Here is a 21,787-nt window from a genome sequence, read left to right as displayed (position 1 = left end):
GGGGGTATAGAAGGGACACCGACTCGACTCGCACTCGAGACATTCTTGATACAACGAGGATCAGCTCGAAAACTCACCTCTCTCGCTACCATCGAATCTTTGCAATACGATCTTTCTTGATAATCATGCGCAATGCGCTAAACCGATAGGACCAGCTGCCTCGCTCGTATTCCCGACCTCATGCCTCTCTGGCTACTTGCATGGAAGAAAGATTAGCGCTCGATTTCTGTGTACAATTGTAGTAGCTCGCGCACGCGAAGCTGTTCGTAGCGTTACCGGCGCGACATGATCCGATACCCCTTTTCGAGCATAATTACGCTTGCGCTCGTTTATGTGTCATTCATGAAAAAAGGTAGATTTCTCGACTTAGATTTCCTGTTATTTTCTGTGAATTAAGGGAATAAACGAAATTGCATAGAAATTTGCATTTTTGTCTGGTTAAAAATGGTGGATCAAGAGCTAAAATGAATACGAAAATAAATGGAACAGTACGTAAGATGAAGATTGACGAGAAACAAGGGAGTGCTTAGATACATCCATTAGTCTCGATTTAAAGGATTAACACAGTCTTGTCGTTTCATCCAGTTTTATTCAGCTACTCGCCGTTCAACTTGGTGAAGGTAGTCGCTGGAAACGTTCTACTATTCGAATTCAAGTATCACGAGTAACATGAACGAATTATTTAATTACTAAAATTCTTCAGGATTATCCCCGTATGTTTTAAATATTTAAATATTCAAATCAATTTCTATCCAATTTATCTTCTTCTCTTTTTCTTTCCCTTAATCGCTATGATACTTTTAATAGCCAATTGTTTAATGGGAACAGCGGTGCACGAGTTATCGAATGTATAACGCGTTGAAACAAAGTTGCGCACCGACAGAGGGAAATTCGAGTACGATAAAGTTACGTAGACTAGCGCTTACGCGTCGGGAACCATTATTTTCTCTTTGTTAGCACGAAAACATGGTTGACCATTTTTACACGCCTACACTTCCGTTCTGTATTATTTACCCTAGTGACATTTAAGGTCGCCTTTGCCGGTGGTCGCAGATTTTATTTTCCTGCCGAGACCTTTTCACCTCCTCGTCGAAGAAGCCTATCATAGACTTAATATCCTGTATTTCTACCCAGACTGGTATCCATGAAATTATCGATCGAGGAGTAAATAAGTCATAGCGCCGTGTCTACCGTTTCGTAGAATCACCTTTCTACGGTCGATGCAAAATATACAGGGTGTTCCAAAGTACGGATATTGAATTTTCTTCTAATTCTCTTCGAAAAAGGAATTTATATCGAATCCCAATCGCGATCATTATGTCACCTCTATCGAACCGGATTTATCGTCTCCGAAACAGTTGGAAGGGACCATTTACGGCAACAGAGGCCATTTTCCTGCCGATTACACCGCGAAGATTAACCTTGGATTGTCTCGGAAAAATGTCATTGCATTTCCAGTGACGTTGCGCGCTTTCTGCCGCTGACGTGTCGCTGTCCTAAAAGGCCAACGGATAGAAGCTCGGTGAAGCTTCACTAACAAGCTTTTGTCATTGAGCAATGAAGTGCACTGCCGTGTATGCAGTCTCCCGTCCATTTTCTTTTCTTCTTTCCCCCGTCTAATAGAACTAGATAACCGGCAACGTGTGCGACCTGTGCACACCGGGAAGATTTATCCGACATACACCGCGGGTCCGGTTCATTGATTTACGCGACATGGACGGATTTAGCGCGTACCGTGAAAGTGATATTACGTACGAGCCCGTACGACAGCACGTGGCGTCTCTTTTATCGAGAAGTTTACGTAATCGTGGCTCGATTGTCTTCGTCCAGGGTGCAGATTTATTAATAAACAAATAAACATCACCGTCGAGCCTCGCTCCCGGCGTGTTACGTTCGCTTTTATTGGTTTAGCGAGCCCGGTAATTGATCGATCGATACATTTCGATTCGCCTGGCGCGCAATGGTCTCGGGACGGTTAGTACACGGCGCGTGGTCTCGGGTTTTCAAGCGTTCCAACGTCGAGAAACACTAGGAGCTTCGTTTTCGGGGGGAAAAAAAACGACCTTGTAGAGAAACCGAGTACCGTTGCCTCGACTGAGGTTCCCTCGAAGCGTTGTTCCCTTTGTGTACACACGGTGGCCAAATAATTCCGCGCTCGAAACAAGCGGGATACAATCGATTCGCCGAGTTTTGTAAAATCGTTCCGGGGTTTTTATCGCTTTCCACGAAGCCCGCTAGGAGCGTTGCTTGCGCGAACACAGTGGTAGAATCGCGTGGAATTAACAGAACGTAATGGAGGCAGCGGAGGGTGATCGTTGCCGGAAGTTTGGCACACTTACCAACATTACCGCGGACGCGGTCGACGGGACCTGTTCGGCTGCGCCAATGTGCGTGGGCGTGTCGATTTCCTCCGAACGCAGAATGCGCGCGGCTTTGATAGGCCAATCGATGCGATGGAAACACGCGGCACCGGAAGTGGCGCGCGCGCTCGCTTAAATATTAGACGCCGCGAATTATACGGCCGACAATTCGCCCGTTACATAGTCTGGATACGAATTATGACATTGTATGCAGCGCGACATAGGCGTAGCCTCCGGTTTTTCGCGTGATTCACCGCGGGGAGCAATGAAGTCATTCTGCTTCTCAGTAGCGGAGTTTGATAACTCGCTGCTCGTCACTGATACGTTGCTAAAACGTAATGGCGACGTTGCTGATTAAATCACCTAACGATATTACTAAATATTTTGTAAAAACATTCGAGATATACTATAATAAGAAAAATAATCTTCCAATTTCTAAACTTCTTTTAAAATTCGAGTTCTTCTTCGAGGAGTTAATAGAGAAATAATGTCACAACGTCGATTTAAGATCTATCAAATAAACCGAGCGTAATATGAAATCGTTTCTTTCGAATCTCAAGATTTTCCAGAGTTATTATCTGATCTCACCAAATTTCGGTATTCGAGTACCTGCTTCGCGCTCGTTGCAGAAGAGAAAGCACGATTATTAATCCATTTCGGGGAAGATAAGATAACGGGCAGAATTGGTTATCGATGTGAAAGATATGGCCGATTTTCACGCGTAATCGACGGAGGAGTAGCACAGGCGTGTCACGTCGGTCCGGATGCAAAGTGTTGGTGGGTGATCGAAGAGCGGCACGTGCATGAAAGCGCGCGTAATGCCTGGTTCACGCACGATGAATTAGGATCTATCCGCTCGGCGCACAATTGTCGCAGGTGCAGCCGCAAACAAGCACAAGGGCCTCGAATCGCGTAGACGAATACACGCGTAATCGAGCGTTAAGCAATTTACGTTTGTAAATTACGTTTGTATGAATCGTTTCACGTAATAAAACGAAACCGTGTTTTCGGTGACTCTCCATGACTTCTCGTTGATCGAGAAATGTATCGTTCTTCCATTGCGCGAGTGATATCTGTTCCAAAACGAGAAGCCGATTTTTATCCGCCGCGATTAAATCACAGGGTACATGGAAAAATATTGAACGACGTTTAGGCTCGATAAGAGCGCGATATCACGAGTACAAGTAAATACGAGTCGATCGACTTTTAAATATAACGCATCAACGAGTTGTAAGCAGATAATAGCCGCAAGTTCCGTTTATTGTAATCTTTCAGGCTAGCGCAAAGTCCTTTGGTAGTTACGATGGAACGAGACAGAATTTTCACTGGACTGAGAATTACCGGAGTCAATTTCTAGCAAATATATTATCCCTTTGCACTCGAGAGGTGACTCTCAGTCGCCATTTAATCAGATTCTAAAGATCGACGGTAATTAATATATAAAATTTAAAATTACCTAACGATGCGTGCAATGTCGAAGAAAAATAACTCTATGTCTTAATTTGCATATGATTTCTCATTTACCATTTGAAAAATATCGTCGACTCTGTGACAGAAAGTCTTCGAATTATTATTTTTCTGTAACGAAAAAGTCGTCGAGTGCAAAGGGTTAAGCGGTCAGAGAAATAATTTTCGAATCTCAAGATTTGCAGTGCAAAATACACCGATTACTTAGAAACCGTGACAAAGAGAAGTCTAAGGCTAACGTGTTCGAGGAAAGCAGCTAGGAACAGCGGATCCTTCAGCTGATCACGTCATAGAGTAGAATAGAAACCTGTATGAATTTAATTAACCGAGATTATTCGGTATCAGATTGCATGCATGGATCCGATATTTGATCCACACAGCGTTAAGTCTTGCTTAAAATCGAATAAGATAAACGTGGTTACATCTGCCCTAACTATTCCACTTTCGAGGCGAAGCAACGATGATCTCGTGGCAGACGAAAAATCCTCCATCCGACCGAGTTAAATCGGCTGTCGCGACGAGCACGAGCTCCGGAGGAAGTTATAGGGTCATTGATATGCGGACGAAGCGAAGACCTTGGCGATCCCACGATCAGCGTACCTGCGAATCCTGATCACGTGTGGCACCGTCGCGAGTGCCGGCTTTTTATTTTTGTTTTCCTCTTCCACCGACGTTTCCTCCGATTCAAAGATCCTCTCTACCCTCTTCGGAATATACAGGTGAAATCGGAAAAGTCTCATCGAGTGGAAGATAAAAATCATGCAACCGTGGCCTATCGGCAACGATACCCTATCTCTAGATACTTATCTCAACTCGGCTCGTTTACGTGCTAATGAATTTATTGCAAGTTTGCGACTCCTCGAGAAATCATGGATAACTATCGTTGTTACAGCGTTGCTATTATGTAACAGAACGAGTGTAATATCGTATCTATTTATTACATCTGTAATATAATTATTACATGCATTATCTAAGCGTTATATCTGTCACTGCAAATTGTCCGTTTTGGAGTCGACGAAATTAACATTGTCTTACAGGAAGACAATAATAGTACTTAACCCCTTGCACTGCGATTTAATTATAGGTATGCACGGTTAGTTAACCATTGTCAAAATTGGGTAACAATTTTAGAAATTTCGAATTTTCTGAAATTCGTGGATGTTAAATACAATTAGAATCTAGCTTGTAATGGTGAGATTTCACACGAAGAACTCTCATGACGAGTTAGACTCATCATCGCAGTGTAAGGGGTTCGTACAGACATGTCGAAGGGTACGAGAAAAATTCAAAGACTGTTCACTAAATAATTCCAAATACGCAATTTCTTTTCCAATAATCTCAGAAATATCCTTCGTATACGTCCCAGAAATATCCTTCACCCTTCGTTGACCAAGTCACCCTAGGTACATCGATAAATGGTACCCAATATACGTAAATTCGTAATACACGTAATTTGCACGAAATTTTGATTTTATCAACGTATCCCGCATCACGTGGATTCTAAAAATATTTGTCTGTTTTCATTTTACAGGCTGAGTCCGAAGTAGCCGCTCTGAATCGCCGTATCCAGTTGTTGGAGGAGGACCTCGAGAGATCGGAGGAACGCCTGGCAACTGCCACTGCTAAATTGGCAGAGGCGTCGCAGGCCGCGGATGAGAGCGAACGGTAAACGAATGCCACATTTCTATCGTTTCTCGCGATCACACGAGCACCGGACGACCACGTAGATCTTATAAATATCCGTGGAGCAACGGGTATTTATAATGGAGCCCGTTCAGCGGCCGTTTTACTCAATGGGTAGATAACAACCCTCCCCGTTCGGCTGATCGATTCAGTGAAAGTGCGATTCATGCGCTTTCTTCGCCGAGGTTGCCATCGATTGAAGTTCTCGGAGATCGTAGTTTATATTAGAAAGTATACCGTCAAAGCAGCTGGAAGCACTGGCCAGATGCTGCGGGTGTGTTGTCTACCCTGGAGGATGACGGGAGTTTCAGTCAGAGAGAATAATTCGACGTCTGTAGAGGAGAAGCTATCGCAAAGCAAATTGATTGCACCTGTTGGATGCAAGGTCACTGACACGTCGACTGCCACGTTGCATTTGCATATTGCACCGAAGGCCACGAGAGAATTTTCATTGTTCCAAATTTCAAACGAAATCCTCGAATTAGCTGCAACGTTCGGAATTATTCGCTCGATTTTTATGCGGCGGATTTTGTACGTCTAATGATCACCATGATCTCATGGAAGAAACTGTGTCGGGTCATAAGTCACAAACGTGGCAGTCAACGTGTAACACTGGAACTACCGAGTCAGATGAAACGATCGACTTATCGAGATGAGAACATTGATTCTCATTTTCGTTACGGTTTAATTATTATCCTGGTAGTTATCAGAGATCGGTGATTCCAGTGTTGAATCAGGGATGATATTTAAAGGGAACATTACGTGAAGTAATTTCACGGAATAAAATAGCGTTCGCAGGCTGCTCAGAATAATTAGAGGGGCACGTATCCGATCTCGCGAGAGTAATAAAAAGAGTATTAAAATCGCATAGTCGATGAAGTACATCGCGCAATGCCTAATCCGTTTTGAGCAGACCTTTGCACTTTGCAATAACTTCCAGCGTCGATATCAACTGGGTGAAAAGTGACGCAGGGGTCGTTCGATGCTTCGAAAAAAGTATCGGGACTAACGCCGATCGTGCAGAGAAATCGGGTCGAAGGAGCGAGTACACGGCCTGAATTTATATTGTCCTCTCGGATCTATTTATAAGCGATTGTACAATACTGCATTGTGATGTTCCGCGGTTAATACCTCGACGAATATAGATCCGAAACGGGTTATATTTATGCGATAATCGTACCTGTGCACTCGCGAAATTACACGGCGCGAGCTCGAGGTTACCGGTGAAGTAGCAATTACTGCGATTTTATGAAGCGTGCATTTTCATGATACGGCACGGGTAAAGTGGCTGTTTAATTATCGATAGACTCGATATTTCCGAAAATGATGCAATTCCGCGTTAAACTCCATTATCGTCCGATCGATTGATTAGGCGAGACGTAAGAGGAAGACGAAAGTAGGGGTCGAATTCGTTTCAAGTACGCGTAAAATCGTTAAAAAAGATCCAATTAGATCCGATCGAGGTGTACACTCGCTCTTTCGTCCGAATTTCTGTGCACGTCATGGCATTGTTTATCGATAGGACTAACCTTTCGACGTTGAAAGAACTTCGAGATATTACTTTCCCAGAATTCTCCGCTCGATCGTTTGCGCCGATAAGAATTACCAGGGATCGAGTCCGTGACTTTGTCGAATTGAAACGCGTTCCGTGGATCGTTTAATCGCGAACAAAGTGACGGATAGACGATACGGTCGCCATTGATAGCGCACCGGATGACGCGTTCGCGGTTTCTCGTCGAGGAAAAAGAGATTGATAGCCAGCGGGGAATTCGCGATCCTTGAGCGGAAATCTTGCGAGAATTCTCGAGAATAATATTTTATCGTCGCCCTGTGCGTTTTAAAATAAATTTCTCCTTCTGCTCTTTCGTTTAGAAAATATTCCGAGATTAAATCGGCAGAAAATTCCACCATCTCTTCTTTATCGCGAACCCTGGTTATTTTCGCGAATGTTTAACGAGTTATCGAGATATTGCACTATTTTCAAATTTTTACTCGGATCTCGTAAGAACGACTACGAAATTACGATAGAAAATTGAAACATTTGATGGGAAAGAGACACACTCGTAACCATTTAATTACTTGATCAATACAATTAGATAGAAATTAATAGAATTAAAATCATTTCAGTTTCTTTTCGTAAGGGTACATTAACCTTTCAGTCGCCATTTCATAAAATTTCGAAGCTCGATATTAATTAATATATCAAATTTGAAATAAGGTAACAGTGTGCGAGGTATTGTAATTAAATAATTGTACGTGTTAATTATTATTCGATTTATTATTTACTGCTCGAAAAATATCATCAGCCTTGTGGCAGAAAATTGTTCAACTCGTACCCTTTTTTAGCCAAAAAACCCTCGAGTGCAAAGGGTTAAAGTATCCTACGAGTATTTCGAAAATAGAGATGACGATTCAAAGATGAGATATATATATATATATTTTAAAATATTCTTGCATTGCTTTACCATCAGTGGCTTCAATTTTGTTTCGCGTATTTGGGTTAGTACGTTTAATTTAACAAGAAATCGGAAGTTAGTTTGCTCGTATCCGCGAAAGACTCTGTTCTCGTATGTCGATGATCTTTCTTTCAACGGCGACCAAACCGGTGCTAAAAATCGAATGATAATCGATCGCTAGGATACGCAAGGCACTCGAAAACCGTACCAATATGGAAGATGACCGGGTGTCCCTGTTGGAGCAACAGCTAGCACAGGCTAAACTGATCGCCGAGGAGGCGGATAAAAAATACGAGGAGGTGGGTCACGTACCAGCGAACAAAAAGACAAATTTTTTCCGCGCCGATCCTGCGGGAGCCGGCCCTGAGTTCATCTCGACGAACCACGATCCCCTTTTTCAATCGATTCTAAGCCCTGTCTAATCTAAAATCTGATCTATCCTTGATTAAAAGAGTATCGAAGTAAATAATTCCAAAAAATTTGAATAAATTCGATTACCTATCGAGTCTGTGCGAGATTTCTGACAAAAGGGAGACGAAAATATATAAAAATATTCGGTCACGAAAATTACGAAGCAAAATTGAATGGTTGCCCTAGCAGATCGGTGAAGAACTGGTCGAGGAGATCAAGGTTCGTCAAGATCAGGTACCAGCTCGCTCCCGCGGGTACGTCTTTTCAGGCTGTTGAACAGGTAGCCGGGGAGCAGTGCCGTAACCGACTAGCAGGGACCCTCGCTCACGACGGGGCAACGATAATCTAAGACTTTACCTTCCAGCAATCTTACCTTTCGCGATGTTAATCCCGATTCTTTGTGCTAATTATTAAAGAGCCCGCAAGATTCTCGAGAATCGCAGCTTGGCCGATGAAGAGCGCATGGACGCCCTCGAAAATCAGCTGAAGGAGGCCAGGTTCCTCGCTGAAGAGGCTGACAAGAAATACGATGAGGTTCGCGAGCCCACGACTGACAAGCGTGATGGCTGCAGTGACAATGATCATGATAAAAATAATGATGATGATGATGATGATGGTTCCTAGTTAATAGTCGAGATAATAGTGCCTAACCCCGTAACTCTCTGTCTTCTCTCTGTGTGCTCGAAATCACCGTGGCCCGGTATAATATAAAACGAATCTACTCACACGTCTCGATCGATCGAAGGTAAAAACGCGCTGCTCGTCCTCGAGAATATCTAAATCGATATTTCGATCGTTCTTTTCGATCCACCGGGGTCGTCGGGAATCGTTGTTCCGATCGCGAACGTCCTTCTCAGCAAGAATTTTTCGGTCGTAATGATATTTAAAAAAAGAAAAAGAAAGATTTACGCAATGTCTCGTCCCCGATAAAGTTTCAAAGGATAAAGAAACAAGAAACAGTGATTTTTCACGCGACGAGGATACGAAAGAATGAAGGGAACGTAAGGTTATTGATCGTTTGTGATTTCGTGGAGTAAGTGAGATTATGACTGATCGATCAACGGGTAAGAAGTGCAGTGTCCGAATAATATAATTCTTTTCGAGTATGATGAAAGAGTACAAAAAAAATGGGAAAAAAAGAGAAAAAAAGAAATATGAAAAATGTTGAATAGTGATACGCTTATACGATTGATATCAGTGTCACGTGTTTTGAGCGCGACTTAATACTAAAACCACTGTATATCTGTGATTTCCAAGTGCTTATTGGAACCGAAAAAGAAAAAGAAAAAAAAAAAAGAAAATAAGCGAGAAAGAAAAGTTTCAAGTGCCAATTTCGTAAAAGAGAAAAAGAAAAAATATATTAATAACGGTTAAAAATGTAGTTCGAAGGATCATCGCGCAAAATCGTCTCTCGATCGTACACGAATCCGATGAAAACGTCGTTGGTCCCGCGTGTTCGCGTTCGCCTAATCGGAAGCTAGATCTGTAACGTATGGTTTAATCGCGGCCTGTGTTGTGATACGAACGGGACCGTGTGCATCTCGGTCTCCCGCGCGATTAAAATGGTGCTGCTTTTGTCCAAAGATCTCCTCTTTTCGTTTTCTCTCCAATTCGGAACGTAGCTCGGAAACATTCGAATTACAAAATCTATCTGTCATGGTAGGTGGTGTCGCGTGGCGACGTTGAAGTTACAAACACTTCGTAACGAGTACCCTCGAATTTTACGTCGGTAACGAAGAACACTGCCTAATCTGTCTACTAATTTATGAAATTATTTACATTTCCAATTAAGGAAAAAACGCGAAAATTCGGAAATAATTTCTTGGTAATCTCTTTCGCAGCTCTGTCAGTTTCGACACCGTGTAATTTACGTTTTAAACGTGACTGTTTGGAATTGAAGGGTACAGGAATTGGATATTTGAACGGTGGACTGGCAGAGCAAGACTGGCAATAATTCTGGAAATTTTCTTGACGGGACAGGGGAAAAAAGGAGGCGAAAAGGCAGTTCGACAAGCACGAGTGAACCACGACGGTATGGAACGTAAGTTTGATACCACTCGGTGGCATTGAACGATGAAAAAAGAAAGTCCCACCGCAATACCGGGCCCACTGGACGCGTCTCTCGACGCGTTCCAACGGAATGGGCCTCGCGAGAGTAATAAAAGCGAATCGGCACCGATCGTCCATGGTTCCCCGTGGCTCGAACTGATTTTTCAATCCCCGGGACTCGATTTGTAACTTCAACGCGGCCCCCCTGTATCCTGCCCCCTCTAACAAGATCGCACTCATCATGTTTTTATTTAGTGTCATTGAATTAATAAGCATCGAAACTAATAAATCTTTGCAATGTTCTTTCTTAATGTTTGCAGTGACACCGTGTCAGAGTCGTGAGATTCAGATAAAATCTCGGTCGCTTGTCTCTCTAACGATCTAACCGCATAACAGTTATTGCAGAAGCTCGGAGCAACTGAGGCGAGCCTTAACCGAATGCGACGATGCTCCATCTCTTTCTGTTCTTTAACACGATGCAGTAATCGCTTATCATTGACCCTTTGTTTCTGGGATTTGCGAGCGTTACGTAAACCTCTCGATGAGTGGCAAATTTCGTCCGGTTACGTCATTCAGATAACGTGCAGTTCAGTTACTGGATCACTGCGAACGTTCCCTCTGATATTTCGCCAAGCTCCATTCTTCCGTTCGCATTTATAAAAGCTAGAATATTTTCGGGTCTCTTTAGCTGTGATTTTTCAAATTTCGTATGAAGGATAATGGCGAAGGATGCACGATCGAGGGGTCGCGTGACGGCTCGCAGAGTTAGTTGCATGCGTAGTAGAAGGAAAGGTCTTCGTGGACAAACGAAAGGGACATTCCATGGCGCAGGCTGCTGTGTCCCGTGGCCGATGGACGAAGCGAATTCTCCTTCGTTTTCCACGGTGACCTCGCTGTTGCCAGTGCGAGTATTTCCATCCATTCGTGCCGATCTCTCGGAGCGAAGCTAAGAACCGTTCCTCTCTCGCTTCGCTTCTTATCTGCTCGCTGCTCCTCTTCGCGAGATGCGCTCCACAGCTGGAAGAGGCCGCGATAATGTTATCTCGAACGTGTGCCAAGCAGACCGAGCCGCGCGGTACGGTACATCTGGAGTTTTGCTTCAAATTCCAACCTCTCCTCGCCTCTTCGTCGCGTCTTCGTGCCCGTTGTCGTCCGGTCGAACGTGCCTAAATTATTCGCCCGCTGCCGACCAGCCAGCCAGCGTAAAAGTCGAATGGCTCGAACGGGGGGAGCACGTTTCACGGTTAGTGTTTCACTGGTTCAATATTTGCGATTCCACCGCGAGCGGATTCGCGCGCAAGAACGCGGAATACAATTAACCCCTTAACCGAGCGAAACGAGCAGGCTGGTTGAAAATCGCGGCGGAATATTTGCGAACGAATAGAGAGATGATCGGTGTTCCGTCTTCTGGCTCCTCCGGACTCGTTTCACTTGGTCAAGGATACGCGGTCCGCGTTATGCCTCGCGGGCCAGCAGCCCGCAAACAGGCGTAGCGTCTGGCTTGGCAGAGGTGAGAAGCTGTATCGGCGTATGGCGAAACCAGAAAGAAATTTTGGACCGGTGTCGTGTTTGCCTTGGTAAATGGCACAAGAACATCTTTCCCTTCGAACCATCTGCGAGTTTCATATTTCGTTGAACGAAACTCGGGCAAGCTCGATCAGGGCATCTAACAAGGAGAGTGTGCGAGTCCTTCGAGTCGTTGATTTAGTTGAAATTTTGCAGGTTTGTAGATTTAGTCGTGCAGTTCGAGAAAATGTACAGTAAGGGCAAGTACTCGATCGTTCTTGAGATATTTATGATCTACGGACGCTATCTGTATACCTATTTCTACATATTTAACCCTTTGCACTCGAGAGGTGACTCTCAGTCACCATTTAATCAGATTCTAAAGATCGACGGTAATTAATATATCAAATTTAAAATTACCTAACGCTGTGTGGAATGTCGAAGAAAAATAATTCTACGTCTTAATTTGCATATGATTTCTCATTTACTATTTTTCTGTAACGAAAAAGTCGTCGAGTGCAAAGGGTTAACACCTGTCAAATTGACAGGTAAAAGAACCACGTGTCTTTTTTTTAACGATTAGTTTAATTTAAAAACAGTTTCAATATTAACAGTCTTAATGTAAGTTAGCTAAATCTGTTAACATCGTATAATTGGCGCAATCCATCCGTCAAATTGACGGGTTTCGTAAATCTAGTATTAAAGCTTCATTAATTTTAACTATAGATTTCTTCCGAATAGTTATCGATAGTTATCAAGTGGCAAATTGCCACCAACGTGGGAATTTTCGAATATCGCCATTAGCATGGCACTTGCTAAATATTCGAAATAATCAATTAAGGCAATAATAAAACTGTGATCATAAATATCTGGAAAACTATCGAGTGGTTGTGCTTATAATGATATATTTTTCAACTAAATCTATGATCCGAGAGACTGCACTCTCTTTGTAAGTACCGTAACCAAGTCACAATTATATAGGTATTTCGAGTATGCTAGTGACTGTTATAACCGAGTCTTTATTCTCTAAGCACTCGCGATTAAACGAAGAAAAATTGCCAGAGATTAGTAAGAATAACTCAATTAGTACCGCTTGTGAACAATTTGCTTCCGAGTTGCATAACGCTGCGCGGAAAATCGTATTGCGGCACGCAGAAAAATTTACTGCTAGTTTTCCTTGATGGAGAGAAATCTTATTTCTGTCGATCTTTTCGTTCTGGGAGTAAAGTGATAATATCTCGAATTTTTCTACTATAGTACTATATCGATGCTGCCTTTTTATTTTTCTACTCGAAATAAACGCTCGTGTAAACACGCTCCTTGCTGGAATTATTAGATCTGGCAAAGGAGCGGTGGAATTATCGATCAGAGGCAATCACCGGTCCGAGTCGGGTTTGGAAATTCGCCACGTGGAAGGTTCGATTGGAAAAGAGGCAGAGAAGCGAGTGGATGGAACTGGCCAGACGCAAAAGGAGCGCGAGCTCCTCTTCCAGTTCGTAGAGCGACATCGAGCCGGTCGGAATCGCGGAGATCTCGGCCGTGGGGCGTGGATGGCGGCAAGATCGAGGCGCGAGATCGTCGATCTTGGCCCAGATGCTGCGGCGAGACGCGCGAGACACGGGTCGGCGAAACGAAATGGGGGAGAGAGCGAGAGAGCGAGTTAGGGAGCTGTCGGTGAGAGACAAAAAGGGAACATAAGGAGAAACCGTGTGTATGTGTCGTTTATACAGGTCGCCCGTAAATTGGCCATGGTTGAGGCCGATCTAGAACGTGCCGAGGAACGTGCCGAGGCCGGAGAGTCGTAAGCATCCGTTTTTCCAAAAGAAAAGAAAGCAAAAATCCGAAACACTCACACCTCCTCCGTCTTGTTTCTGCATTAACGCCTTTTTTTTTGAGATTTCAAGCGTGCGCCAACGACCGCCAAGTTTGTTCTTGCCACCCCACCCCACCCCCCTAATTTCTCGCCACACTTTCTCACGTGAACATGTACAGGCCTGTGTGCACCGATAGGTACCACGAGCATACGCACTGATCGCTGTTCGTTGTTGGTGCCCTTGTCGACGATGACTAACGACGCGTGGCCACGTGTGGAAGTGTCTAACACTCGTTTCCCGGTTTGTTCGTTTCATTGTCGTACTTTCGTTCCTTTCCCCGAGAGAAGTTCCGGTGCTACTGGAACCGAGGAGGTTCCGTTGGCTCGAAAATCGAGTACGATCGGCGACATGGATCGATCGCGTGCCACGATCGAATTGCGTTGCTTTCCAAAGAGAAATCTGAGTCTGCCGAGCAACCCTTTTACGCGTAAGGGGACTCGAGAAGCCGAGAGGAATTTGAGCAGCTCTTTGCGAGAAGGGTGCTTCGCCAAACAGTCTCTTCTTTATCGCAGTTTTGTATCGCGTTGCCGAACTTCGCGATTTCAAGATTTTTTATTCAATTTTCACAGCTAAGACCTTCTTTCGAAATTGCCTTTTTCAAGTTACCATCCTCGCGACTGAGATTTCTCTTTGAATTTACACATCCGAGAGAATGGAATGAAAATGGAGACCCGTTTCGATGCAGAAGCATGGTTGATATTATAGTTTTTACGATTCGTGGAGTAAAATTCGATTCTCTCGGATGAAGAGACTTTTATCAGAGCATTTGACCAAGATTCGAGTCACGATCGAGCAGCAGACCGATGGACCAATGGGGACCGAGGAGGAGCAGGCCGGATGCTGACCCTTTGCATGCGTTTACGACCTAATTTTTATCTTTTTTATTTTACTCGAATTTTCTTTTTTCTTCTGTTCATATTTTTCGTCTTTTTTTTTTTAAACCCTCATCATCCTTGCTTCTTCGCATGACACGTGTGGCTGTTGATCACAGGTCGCCAGAAAACTAGTCATGATGGAGCAGGATCTCGAGCGTGCCGAGGAGAAGGCGGAACTTTCGGAAGGGTAGGTTGTTCAGTTTGTGCATGTCATTGTTCTCTCCCCTCTGTTTCCTTTCTTTCACTTCCGCGAATGGACGCTTGTCTAACATGGACGAACGCTGGTCGACGGTAAATCGGTACAAAATCGCTGTCATCGATACCACTGGAAACGTAGCGCGGCTCTGAACCTGTTGTACAAGGTGTTTCAAATCAGGCCGCCTGATCTGAAGTAAACAACTCGCAATTTTTCTTCAAAAGATCAGCTACTTTGAAACACCACGTGTAAATAAAATTCCGAAAAATTATTCTTAAAAAAGCAACGAAAAATTCTTTAATTAAAGTAACAAAACTGATACTTCTTTGGATACATTCTGTATCAAAAATATAACCTCGAGGCCTGTTGTAAAAGAGAAAATAAAGAAACAGGTTGATATAATCGTGATATGAGACACGAAGAGTGGAAATAAGAGTAGAAAAAGCAACGACCAGCGGTTCGTCCACGCCGAAGAAACACACTGTCAGGTAGGAATCGAGTTTACGATCAGGATTCGTAGTAAACGGTTCGTTCGTTTTGCAGGAAGATCGTCGAGCTCGAGGAGGAACTGCGCGTGGTTGGCAACAACCTGAAGTCCCTCGAGGTCTCCGAGGAGAAGGTAAGTACCGCTAGAACGAGTCACGACAAACATCCACGAAATCTCGAAATATCTGTTTCACTTTCTCTTTCTTTCAAAATCACTGCGCGTTCCAGCCGCGAACTACGATTACATCCGTATTCGATCGCTAACCGTATCTCGTAAATGTCTCTCGCGCGATTAGTATGCGAGATCCGTGCGTGTCGACGACCGTTAGACGTCTGCGCGTGTCGACTGAAATAAATTTTCGAATTTTCGTCCGGGAAATATAAAATCGGACTTGCATTCGCGATATAAAATGGTCGATTCGTCGCGAAACACCGCGTTAACGCGTTGGAAACCCTTCTTTCTTTTCATCCCGTGATGCGGCAAAAGCTTTTGCCTCGGGAGAAAATGACATGCCGCGAAATTTCTCGCGGAAGAAAGAAATCGGCGGGAGAAAAACGCGGTAACAGGAACACGGTGTAATTTTTCACGGTAACGCGGAATGAATTCACGGTTGCACGGGACGCGAATGGTTTTAATGCATCGTTGCGCGCACCTGTTAGGCTAACGCGGAGAGGCAGGACGCGAAAAGAAATAACAAAATGGGAGGGGAGAAAAAGAGATAGAAATCGCGTCGATGGATCGAGAAAAATAAAATATGTCGAATTTGCGCGTGGAGATGCATAATGTTCACGTTACTGTACCATAGGCCAACCAGCGTGAAGAGGAGTACAAGAACCAAATTAAGACTCTTACCTCTCGCCTAAAGGAGGTACCGATCCTTTTTGAGAGTACTTTGCATCCGATCGTTTTCTTTTTTCTACCAAAGTGTGATTTGTCGTCGCGAGTTTATCGCCGTTTCTACTAAACCAATTAACTCGATCACGCTCGCCTTCTTTTCTTCTCATTTACGCTACTTTCTTCTTTCTTAACCTCGACATTCGTTCTCCACTCTCCTGATTTCTTTCATTTTCTTTCACTCTGTATATGTATATATTATATATATTTCTTTTGATTTTGTGAAGCTAACGTGAGGTCATTTTTTTTTCTCTTTTTTTGCGCTTGACTAAAAATAGGCGACGCAAAGAGAGGAGACTTTCGTGGGCCAAGTGAAGATATTGGATAGTCAATTGAAAGAGGTAAGTAAAAGCCAGACCGCAAGTGGAGGATCTTTAAGTACCGCGAATTTGCGAAAAGAGATATCAAGAAATATCGATAGATTTTTTTTTCTTTTTTTCTTTTTTTTTTTCTTTTCTTGTATGAAGTTCTTGTACGAATTTTCGTTTCGTTGTTCGTCGAATTAGCTGAATTTTATTTGCTTCACGTTGTACATATTGTATCCCGTTGTTGCTACTTCTTATCGATTAGATGCTCGTTCTTTTGTACACGTTCCTCTCTTATCTTGCACACCTTTCGATTCACGTATCGATAATTTACATATTACGCATAAGTACGAACGTAAAGAGCAGGTGTCGAGAAATGATCGATCGAGTTCCTGATAAGCAACAAATGGATATCGATACTGCCCAATTTCGAACGAGGTACGAGTGTTTGGGTGTTCGATTGTGGACGAAGCAACAATATATTTAACATTAACAAAATTAAGACAATGTGTGCGATACACTAACGGTTTTTCGCTAAATTCTTCTCGTTGAAAATCAGACTTAAGCATGGAGTGCAGTTTTACTAACAACGAGAACAAATCAAAGTACCACGAATCCGTCGATTTTAAAAAGATATTTTACAAAAGAAGATACGATTTATTACACGTTATTACGTTTATAATATTCATGGATAAATTAGATATACGTATGCGTAATACGTTTGCTTGTAAATTTTGCACAATGCATGGAAGCCAGTTGTCCAAGTAGCGGAAGAAATTTTAAAATCGACGACAAATCACGTGAAAGTGACTTGGCGGAAATACTCATCCGTTCTTCCTGTTCCTATAGGCTGAAGCCCGTGCCGAGTTCGCAGAAAGATCCGTGCAGAAGTTGCAGAAGGAGGTCGACAGGCTCGAAGGTGCGTATTTGTCAGGCATTGTCGCTCGTTTCGTCGATGTCATCGTTTGCAATTTTCATTTTCGAGACTTTTGCTTTTCTCGAACGGCCATTGACAATCTTCCTCGGGCACTTACGAGTAGCTTAGGAACGGCCAGTTCGTATTTATTCCTTTGATACCGCAGTTGATTTACTTTCTAGCGAGTTAGAGATATTACGTTCCTCGATCGAGTAGGAAAAAGAGAGAGAGGGAGAGAGAGAGAGAGAGAGAACTGCAAATCGAACGTTTAAAGTCGATGGGAGCAGAATAAGGGAAGTAAGCTCGCATTCGAACGTGTTACAGTTGCGATAACCTGCTAGGGACTCATTAACGACCATAACATCTCTTTCCAAATTGACCAAGCACCCGAGTTTGTTTGAGTGCATCCAGTGATTAATAGAACCGCAGACGACAGTCATTTTGGAGTACTGGATCTGTCAAGAACAATTACAATTGGAGAAATAACTTCCTGCAGAAGCAAAACCTTATTAAAATAATAATAATAATAATAATAACAAAATGAAGGATAAAATCTGCGATTTATTGGGAAAACGTGTGTTCAATTTGGTATTATAAAATTTAGTATTCGTAAAAGAAAGAGATCCATCGACGACCTGTCGAAACACGTGATCCAGCAGCTCGCTCGATCGATTCCCCCCGAGAGTCTACGAAACAATCATGGCTGTCGTTTGCCGGAGAAAAAGCATCGCGTGTTTGCCGATTTTAACGCCAACGGCGACGTTGATGGTCGCATCGTCGCGTGTGCCGTGTGCATTTGCTCGATGATCATCGTGTTCCTTTCTAACCCCCGCAACCCCGAGAGCGCATTTCCGCGATCGAGCGAATCGTTGTGCGCACGCCCGTGTGCCTGTATGCGTGTGCAGCCTCCCTCTAACCGGTGATCTTTCCAGACGACCTTGCCGCCGAGAGAGAAAAAAACAAATTGCTCCAGGAGGAGATGGAGGCCACCCTGCATGACATCCAGAACATGTAGATCGTGTCTCGCGGCCGACAGAAACACGAGAGAAAACGAGAAAAGATATAACGAAAAACAGAGATGTTGAAACAAAAGCATACGCAGAGATAGTAGGGTACGATTCCTTCGGGGATTAAAAGGAACAAACAGAGAGGGGAAAAAGCAAACTAAATAAACAAACAAACGCATAGAACACGGATTCGAAAGGGGGTGAGGGACACGGAGGACAAACGTACGTCGATTGTTAGGGGGTCGGGGTGGGGGGTGGAAAATGGAAAACTATCGTTGAAAACATGATATACGCTGTGCGACGCGAGCGCTTTTGTGTGTGGTGCACACTATTAACGTTTACCGAACGAGAAAAGATACAAGAAAATCCGCAAAAAAAAAAAACTCATGCAGTCTCTATTAGGCTAGACTCACGCATCTCCCATTGTAACGCCCATCTCAGCAGGCGCCCCGGTTGCGCACTTCTTTTTCGTCTGTACGCCCGTGTACGCGTGTGTGTGATTCGTGCATGTGTGTGTTTGCTGCTGTTGCTGTCGCTACCGTTGCGTGTGTACGTGTGCGTGTGTTGCGCGCGCGAGAAATCCAGGGAGACTAGACGACATTTTTAGGTAGGGAAAAGAAGAAACGACGATTCGAGTATAAAGTGCAAAGTATAAAGAGGAGGTAGGGTGTGCGGTTTGTCAAAGGGACACCAAGTTTTGCTTCCCTTTGCCTTACCGTTTCTTTTCCTTTCGAGTTTTTCTTCTGTCTACCCGACCGAGTTGATTTCTCCATTTTTTTTTTTCTTTCTTCTTTGTTTCCTTTCTTTTCTTTTTCTTTGTTCCCCCTTCCATTAACGCTGTGTTTCGCCCCTGCTCGAATTAGCGAGATTAACATCGCCGTGTTCGACCGAGTGCTTTTTAATCGCCACTCCGAAGCAGTGTGAACAAACGACCAGCGTTACGGAGGATGATGAGAGGAGATAGGAAACAGAGAGTAAAAGAGAGTCGATCGAAGCGTGTACGTCGAGGAAGAATTTTCAATCGAGTCTGTCAAGTATTTTCTACCGGTCTCGACCCGCGATCGCGTGTCGTGGTCTCGGGCAAAATTCGATCCTCTGCGGTTCATATCCGGCCCAATTCGATTGCCAACCGATCGCGTGTAGCGTTCGACAGACGTCGCGTGATCTATATCGTCCTGCATCTCGGAATAACGTATTTTCCTCGAAATACCAATCTTCCGTGTCGCTGTGATTTTCTTTCCAAATTCCTAGTGGTCATGGTGGTTATCTAGCGATCATAGTCTTACGGAAAATGTAACTTTTGCGACAATCCGTGTGAAAAATTCTTACAGACGTATTGGAACGTTGCTGTAAAGAATGTTTGATCGATTCGAGCTAGGAAAACGAGGAAATTTCTCCTCGACGTAGAATCGCGTTGTGAGATGGTCAACTGGGAAAGGGACGAGCAAGCATCGCTCGTTGCTTTTCGTCGTTTACATTCCATATTCCCCGGGGTTCAGCGTGAACAAGAAACGTTCCTGGCCTTCCATGCTCGTTCGCTCACTGGTGATAATCTTAAACGCTTCTAAGAAACGCTCACTGCCAGCCAGGTGACCCCTTCGAGGAACAAATCCAAGATTATACTCGTATTCGTACATGACCTAGCTGAGAAAAGGATAAAGTTAACGTAATTAAAACTTAGAGCTTAACGAGGTAAACGCGGTAATGAATAGGATGATATATCTAATAGAGCGCAGTTTAATATATAACGCAATGTTTGTATATTTATAATCTAATTCGTATATACGACACGATGGTCCAATTGAAAGAGGAGATTCTCTATAAATAAATACTTAAGGTAGAGCCCTATATATAAAACCCTTGGCGAATTCTTCGAAGAATTTCTATTTGTTCTATTCGAGTTTAATTGTTCGAGAAGAATTGCCTTCTTCGATTTCCCACCACGCGTTTTCGAGTACCGATCATGTAGCAATGAGAAATCGTCTAGGAAAGCGAGATTCCAGTTATATAAATCGGATAATCTCGGGAATCTTCCTCGTGAGAAAGGGCGAACTTGCACTTTAATTAACGCAGCAATTGTTAGCGAGGAAAATACGAGCAACACGAAAATCGCGTGCGTTCTTCTCGTTCACGCTGAGCCGCTCGATGTTTACCGATCGTGCCTGGATTCACCTGTTATATTAACGATCGTTGCCTGGCCAATCGCGAACTTCGATTCACAAAAGCAAAACGGAAAGAGAAAGAAAGAAGAGGAAAGGAAAGAGACATAGGGACGAGAGAATTTCCATTTCGCATAACTTCACCTTGCAATCGTTCATCGCCGCTGTTAATTAATACCGTTGCTACATACATATTAGGACCGCCTTGGTCTAAAGGCGAGTCGGTAACTCCGCGTGAAACTTTTCTTCTCTTTGTCATCGCGAAAGAAAAAGACAGAAAGATACTGCCTGATCATCTACGTATTTAATCCCTTTGGTGATTCTCGTTATAGTTTCTCCGTGAGTCTCGAAGTCTCCTCGAGTGTCTTGTCGAGATGGGTTTAGAAAGTTCGAATTTTTCGCGCGTATTCCAGGAATATCCCGTGCAATAGTCGTAGATTTTATACAGCTCGATCGAGGTACCACGATCGTCGTGGTACCATTTCGTAGCGTTACTTGCATTCACCGAGGTTCATTGGGACGTTTCAATTGCAACAGTGTCCGTTTCAGTTCCGAAATCTCGAAAAGACACGCGAAGAGAGTATATTACGCGTCTTGCGACCGAAAACGTCACGTTTACTTCATAGAGAGAGAATGAGAGAGAGAGCGAGAGAGGTAATGAGCGTGTGCGTGTGTGAGATAGAGTAAGCATGATTAAGAAGAAACGAAGAAAGCACAATAATTACGATTCCACGCGTCCTACCGTTAATGATAATGAAATTTTTTTGTTATTCCCGTTTTTTTTTTCCCGATAATATGCCGACAGTATGAAAGAGCGCGAGATGGAGTTGAAAGAGAGAGAGAGAGAGAGAGAGAGAGAGAGAATAAGTGCATAAAAAGGAAACGCAGATACTTGAGTTCACACTTGAGAGTTTTAGTTTATTAATTTACTTAATATTAATAAAAAAAACGAATGGAATGATAATAACACTAATATCATTGTAATGATAATGATTATTATATATATTGCTATTATTATAAAACTGTTTGTAATATATATTTTAATTTTGAAAAAACAGCGTGTCGTTTGTTTTTGTTGCCACGTGTGTATGAGTGAACTCGTTTTTCTTTTCACTTATAATTGTTCTCTATTCCCCCCCCCC

The 21,787-nt window shown here is 43.4% G+C and overlaps 1 protein-coding gene across 9 annotated transcripts in view; it reads left to right on the top strand.

Moving 5' to 3' along the window:
• Positions 1-21,787, top strand: part of Tm1 (tropomyosin 1) — a 33,289-nt gene that overhangs the window by 9,193 nt on the left and 2,309 nt on the right. For 4 of the 9 annotated variants that reach the window (XM_017905662.1, XM_017905660.1, XM_017905663.1 and 1 more), the window contains exons 4-9: positions 5,359-5,492; positions 8,794-8,911; positions 13,663-13,733; positions 15,421-15,496; positions 16,170-16,232; positions 17,413-17,482. In XM_017905662.1, coding sequence (XP_017761151.1) covers positions 5,359-5,492; positions 8,794-8,911; positions 13,663-13,733; positions 15,421-15,496; positions 16,170-16,232; positions 17,413-17,482 — 532 coding nt within the window. Of the gene's footprint in view, positions 1-5,358; positions 5,493-8,147; positions 8,266-8,793; positions 8,912-13,662; positions 13,734-14,797; positions 14,869-15,420; positions 15,497-16,169; positions 16,233-16,536; positions 16,600-17,412; positions 17,483-18,411; positions 21,318-21,787 lie in introns of those variants that run through there. The other 5 variants (XM_017905668.1, XM_017905666.1, XM_017905667.1 and 2 more) reach the window with 5 other exon arrangements.

The sequence above is a fragment of the Eufriesea mexicana genome, unplaced genomic scaffold (genome assembly GCF_001483705.2).
Source record: "Eufriesea mexicana isolate 0111107269 unplaced genomic scaffold, ASM148370v2 scaffold4231, whole genome shotgun sequence".
NCBI classification, from domain to species: Eukaryota; Metazoa; Arthropoda; class Insecta; order Hymenoptera; family Apidae; genus Eufriesea; species Eufriesea mexicana.
This window is presented reverse-complemented; position numbering and strand designations above follow the sequence as displayed.